At 41.6% G+C, this 6,384-nt stretch overlaps 1 protein-coding gene across 1 annotated transcript in view; it reads right to left on the bottom strand.

Moving 5' to 3' along the window:
• Positions 1-410: 410 nt before the first annotated feature.
• LOC101844537 (cytosolic beta-glucosidase) overlaps positions 411-6,384 on the bottom strand; it is a 161,407-nt gene continuing 155,433 nt past the window's right edge. Inside the window, exon 6 of the mRNA XM_040746637.1 lies at positions 411-565. Within this exon, the coding sequence (XP_040602571.1) occupies positions 411-565 (155 nt within the window). The remainder of the gene's footprint in view (positions 566-6,384) is intronic.

The following is a 6,384-nucleotide window of genomic DNA, read 5'->3' as shown; positions in this document are numbered from 1 at the left end:
TCTGGTATTAGAATAGTGAAGAATTCTTGCTGGTGGTGTGGATGCTCTGTCAACATGATCTCTGAGAAAGCTGATTGAAGGCATCACGTTCGGACACCTCACACCGTTGGGATTTCCTGCTGTGGTCCTGCTGTTTCTGATCTTACACTGTCTTTCTTCTTTCCTTCTGCACAATGGTACATGATGTAGCTGTTTTGTGGTTAAAATCAGCATCATAACTGGATTGTCAAATGTTCATTATCATGTTTTGGCTGAAGCTTTTGGCAGATTCCCCCTATTTGAGTGTTCACAGTCATATCAGAATAGTAGTGGGAAACTTGAACCAACTGAGGTGCTAATGGCAAACTTAAGAAAGAAAAGAGATTCTTCAGGTCTTCCCCACAAGAAGCTCAGTGGTCAGAAAAAAAACTCTACAAAAGTATCATGACACTGGAAGATTCTCCCTGCAAAAATGACTGACCACAATTGACACTGCCACTACCATCATCACCACCACCATCATCACCATCATCATCATTGTCAGCACTACCATCAGCATCACCACCAGCACTATCATCTTCAGTACCTGAAGCTACAAGAAAGCTGAGCTAGAACAACTGTTTCAGTTCTGTAATTGTCAGTACATTCTTACATAAAGTGAGAATGCAGAACTTTATCTTGCTGATCTTGTAGTGAAAAGAGGCATAAATGTGGGAAACAGACATAGATACATAAAAACGCCACCAGGGAGTGCTACATAAAAATGTGTACCATCAGAAATTATTCCATCTTTTTGAGGCCAGGGATACCAGAGAGGATTCTTCATTTTGTTTTTACACACCAACCACAGTTTCTCCTCCCATCCCCACCCCCACCTCCCTTCTATTCCCACCCACTCCTTCTCCTATATCCATTCAGAAGGGGTAAGGCAGTCAACAAAGCCTGGAATATCAACTTGAGGCAGGACCAAACTCCTCCCCCTTGCATCAAGTCTGCACAAGTTATCCCACCATCAAAAATAGGTTCCAAAGAGCCAGTTCATGGATCAAGGAAAGGTCTGGTCCTACTACTGGGAGCCCAACAAAAGGCCAAGCTATACAACTGTTACCCAGATGCAGAAGGCCTAGGTCAGTCCCATGCTGACTCCATAGGTATTGGGAAGAGCACTGAAGATGGGTCCAAAGTATAATTAGCACATCCATTAAACATGTATAACACAATCTGATATGATATTCTAGGATCCCTTAGACTTTAATGCTTAGTAGTTAATGCTTAGAAGTAATTCTAAATAATTGTTAAGGACTGCCAGGGAATAGATCAACATGGCTAAATCTAAGCAATGAATGCAAAGATGGGACACCAACAGGAATAAGGCCACAAATTGGAACAAAAGAAGAAGAAATCAGTGAAAGGAAATAGCGATTAAATAGAAAGATATAAAACACATAAAGTTAATGGAACAACTTGGATAGAAGAATGAACAGAGTATAGTAGATAAAGAATGATAACAAACGTGTATTACCATCCAGCCTTGCATAGGTTGGTCAGAGTTCCAGAATATTAATTATAAAACAAGAGCTTTGACCCTCTATTTATTCCACAAATGAGTTAGATAGTCTTCAGATATGTCAATCTATTCTTCTATCTTCCCCCAGCCCACCCCAGCATGGAACTAAATGACGAAATGTGGAGAATGTGCAATATCACTTAGGAATACAGACTATGTGTCAGGCAGAGCATTTGCTTACACTTATAGTAAATAACCAGCCTCTGTAAATAGTGGTTCAAAGATAAGTAAGACTTGGTCTCTACAAAGGATTCATAAGCAAGCAATAGGGGAGGATGTGGTAACAAACTCACTGTCAAACATTAGGCAGGTGTGGCAAGCAAACATATTTGAAGAGCATGCAATGGCTAACTCTATCAAGGAGGGGTCAACAAAGCATCACGAGTGGAAAATACAGGAGCCATTGTTGGGTTTTATGAATTTTTAAAAGATGAGAAGAAATAAATGACAAGAATGTTTTCAAGTGCAGCCTTTAGGCTCCTAATTCAGGGTCAAGGAAGGGGATTTTTCTCTGAAATTCTAACCAAATCCAAAATTATTCCTTGTGACGCTAAATCACTAGCCACAATATCCTGGTTCAGCCAGGGAAACATGGACTATTTGACTCTCCATTTCATGAACAGAACATACAAGCCAATTTTGCTTTGGAAAAAAAAATTCCACAGGTAGAAGCTTAATAAAGGTCATACACTATAAGGCTGCAGACAAAACTCCTGCCTCTGTAGTTACATGACACAGTTATTACTGTTATTACAGTTAAGCCTCCTCATTCCCTTGACATTATTAACTAAGACAAACGTGGCCCTGCAGCTTTATTTCATGGGCAGATCACCTATTAAACCAGCAGCAATAGCGTAGTCTTTTTGTAGCATTTTCAAGATGGTTTCCTGTCTCTAAAAGGTTCTCTGGGTTTTCGTCCCCTCCCAGTCAGAGCACATGTTATACATCTTGTTATACGGTCAGATTCTGTTTTGTGTAACCCTGCATATCAACCCTGTACCCCTCTGGGAAGAAGCACAAACTTGCAACTATATCTGACATCAGCAGGCAACCACAGGCAATCTCCTGTTGGTGAGCAGAATCAATTAGTTCCTTAGAAAGCTTACAACCTATCTGGGCATTTCCCCCTTTAACCACAAAAGTATGCTTCAGGATCTATAAGTAAAGTTCATTTGGAATCTGAGAGTACAGCCTTAATCAGGAAGAATGAACCAAAATCTCAGAGAGCTTATGTAATCCTAATGGCATTATGTACTGTTAGGTGGCCAGAGAGGGATTGAATCTGAAATTGTGTAGACAGTTTAACCTTATGTTTTTCTTGTGGGAAATCATCACCCTTTTTGAGAGATGATGGTAAATCACTGTTTATGACATGGATGGTAAACTAAAATTCAAACATTTTCATTTGATTTATGAGATAAGATGATTTTACATAGAAATTTTCATCATTTAATTATACCTTTCTTACCACAATTAACTTACTGAGTAAAAGTGAATATCATTCCCGCATTCCATGTGCTATGGGGTTTCTTTCAAGCCAATAATGTTGCCATACGGTCAAAAGGGGAATGAGTCCCTTCTAAAGACGAACATTCTTAGAAGTTCACAATAGGCTGTTATTCTTTTAAGTGCTGGGATCCACATTAAGGACCTGTGTCAGTTAGGCAAGCACTCTGTCACTGACCTCTGCCCCAATCACAGGACAAGCACATGCCTGACTTGAATTCATTGTCTTATTTCTGCCTTTGAAATTGTACAATTAAAAGAGTTTGCTACCATACCTGGAACCTATTAAGTATTTTTTATTCCTCAATATATGTTTTTATTTAAATTAGAAACGTGAATGCTTAAGAAATCAGAGAAACATCACCCTTTACAATTGCCACAAACAACATAAAATAACTTGGGGTAACACTAACCAAACAAGTGAAAGACCTGTATCGTAAGAACTTTGAATCTTTAAAGAAAGAAATTAAAGAAGCCCTCAGAAAATGGAAAGATCTCCCATGCTCTTGGATAGGTAGGATCAATGTAGTAAAAATGGCAATCCTGCCAAAATCAATCTACAGATTCAATGCAATCCCCATTAAAATCCTAGCACAATTCTTCACAGACCTTGAAAGAAAAATAATCAATTTTGTATGGAAAAACAAAAGACCCAGGATAGCCAAAACAACCCTGTTCAACAAGGCAACGTCCGGAGGCATCACCATCCCTGACATCAAGCTCTATTATAGAGCTATAGTCCTGAAAACAGCTTGGTATTGGCACAAAAATAGACAGGTAGACCAATGGAATCGTATTGAAAATCCGGGTATTAACCCACACACATACGAACATATGATTTTTGACAAAGAAGCTAAAACTGTACAATGGAAAAAAGAAAGCATCTTCAACAAATGGTGCTGGCATAACTGGAGACTGGCATGTAGAAGAATGCGGATCGATCCATGTTTATCGCCATGCACAAAACTTAAGTCCAAATGGATCAAAGACCTCAACATAAATCCAGCCACACTGAACCTCTTAGAAGAGAAAGTGGGTGGTACCCTTGAACGAATTGGTACAGGAGACAGCTTCCTGAACATAACACCAATAGCACAGACAGTGAGATCAACAATTAATAAATGGGACCTACTAAAACTGAGAAGCTTCTGTAAGGCAAAGGACACAGACAGCAAGACAAAAAGGCAGCCCACAGAATGGGAAAAAATATTCACTAATCCCACATCTGACAGAGGGTTGATCTCCAAAATTTAAAGAACTCGAGAAGCAAGTCTCCAAAACATCAAAGGACCCAATTAAAAAGTGGGCTGCAGAATTAAATAGAGAGTTTTCAATAGAGGAGTCTAAAATGGCTGAGAGGCACTTGAGAAAGTGCTCAACATCCTTAGCCATCAGGGAAATGCAAATCAAAACAACTCTGAGATACCATCTCACTCCTGTCAGAATGGCTAAAATCAAAAACACCAATGACAATTTATGCTGGAGAGAATGTGGTGAAAGGGGGACACTCCTCCATTGCTGGTGGGAGTGCCAACTGGTTCAGCCACTTTGGAAATCAGTATGGAGATTCCTCAGAAAAATAGGAATAAACCTACCACAAGACGCAGCAACTCCACTCTTAGGTATATATCCAAAAGATGCCCATTCATACAACAAAGATGTCTGTTCCACTATGTTCATAGCAGCTTTATTTGTAATAGCCAGAACATGGAAGCAACCTAGATGTCCCTCACCCGAAGAGTGGATAGAGAAAATGTGGTATATCTACACAATGGAATACTATTCAGCAGAAAAAAGTAATGGAATCATGAGATTCGCAGGCAAATGGATGACACTAGAAGAAACCATCCTGAGTGAGGTAACCCAGTCACAAAAAGAGAAACATGGCATGTACTCTCTCATATATGGATTTTAGACATAGATCTGGGGAGTGCCAGCCTACAATCCTATGGCCAGAGAGTCTGGGAAACAGAAACTTCATTTAGTGGCTGATCGAAGAAGAGGCAGACTCCCTGGGTTAAGTACTGAGCTGAACTCAAGAAAGCCAGTAACAGAGAGGGAGGACTGATGATCAAAGGGATTAAGACTGGGCTGGTTTAACCCCCAGAAACAGCTGACCAGAAAAAGGTTAACTCTTGAATCCCAGGCATCAGTCTGGGAATCCAGCATGGGACTGATCAAGACCCCCTGAATCTGGGTGTCAGTGAGGAGGTCTAGGCAATCTATTCAGCCTTGGGCAGCAGATCAGTACCCATCCCAAGTATCCACACGGACTTTGGACTCCCATAGAACAATGTGAGGTGCACTCTTACCCTGAACTCTTGGGGAAGGGTCTAGGCCCTGCCCTATATAAAATGACAGACTATGGGCACCCCCATGGAGGGCCTCACACTCCCTGGGGGAATGAGGGGATAATGGGGGGGGTTGTGGGGGGAGGGCACGGGAGGAGGGGAGGGAAAGGGAGAGGGACCTGGGACTGACTTGTGAAGTAACCTTGTTTCTTATCTAAATTTAAACTGGAAAATAAAATAAAAATTAATTAATTAATTAATTAATTAATTAATTAAAAAAAAGAAACGTGAATGCTTCACATGTCAATCCCAGCTCCCTCTCCCATCCCTCCTGCCTTGTCCCTCCACCAGCCTCCCTCCAGCTCCCCACCCAATCCCCATATCATTCCCCAGGGAGGGTGAGGCCCTCCTTGGGGGGGATCTCCAGAGTCTGTCATTTCATCCAGGGCAAGACCTAGGCCCTTCTCCATGTGTCCTGCCTGAGAGAACATACCTCTATGTGGAATGGGCTCCCAAAGTTCATTTGTATGCTATGTTAAACACTGATCTACTACCCAAGGCCCCAGAGATTTCTGAGATTACATTCATGTTGTCTGGATCAGCCCCCTGTTGGCCTCTCAGTCATCAGTCTGGGGTTCAAGAGCTCCCCCTTAGCCGGGCGGTGGTGGCGCACGCCTTTAATCCCAGCACTCGAGAAGCAGAGGCAGGCGGATCTCTGTGAGTTTGAGGCTGGGCTAGACCGATAGCCTCCTAAACAATACAGAGAAACCCTGTCTCGTAAAAACCAAAAAAAAAAAAAAAAAGAGCTCCCCCTTGTCCAGTCAGCTGTCTGTGTGGGTTTCACCAGCATGGTCTTGACCCCTTTGCTCATCACTCCTCCATCTCTGACACTGGGTTCCAGGAGTTGAGTTCAGTGTTTAGATGTGGGTATCTGTCTCTGCTTCCATTAGTCACTGGATGAAGGTTCTAGGATGGCATATAAGATAGTCATCAACCTTATCATCAAAAAGGGGCTATTAATGTAGTCTCTCCACTATTGCT

This window comes from Mesocricetus auratus, unplaced genomic scaffold, assembly GCF_017639785.1.
Source record: "Mesocricetus auratus isolate SY011 unplaced genomic scaffold, BCM_Maur_2.0 Super-Scaffold_100006, whole genome shotgun sequence".
Taxonomy (NCBI): domain Eukaryota; kingdom Metazoa; phylum Chordata; class Mammalia; order Rodentia; family Cricetidae; genus Mesocricetus; species Mesocricetus auratus.
The sequence above is the reverse complement of the archived record's forward strand: the minus strand, read 5'-3'. Positions and strand labels throughout refer to the sequence as shown.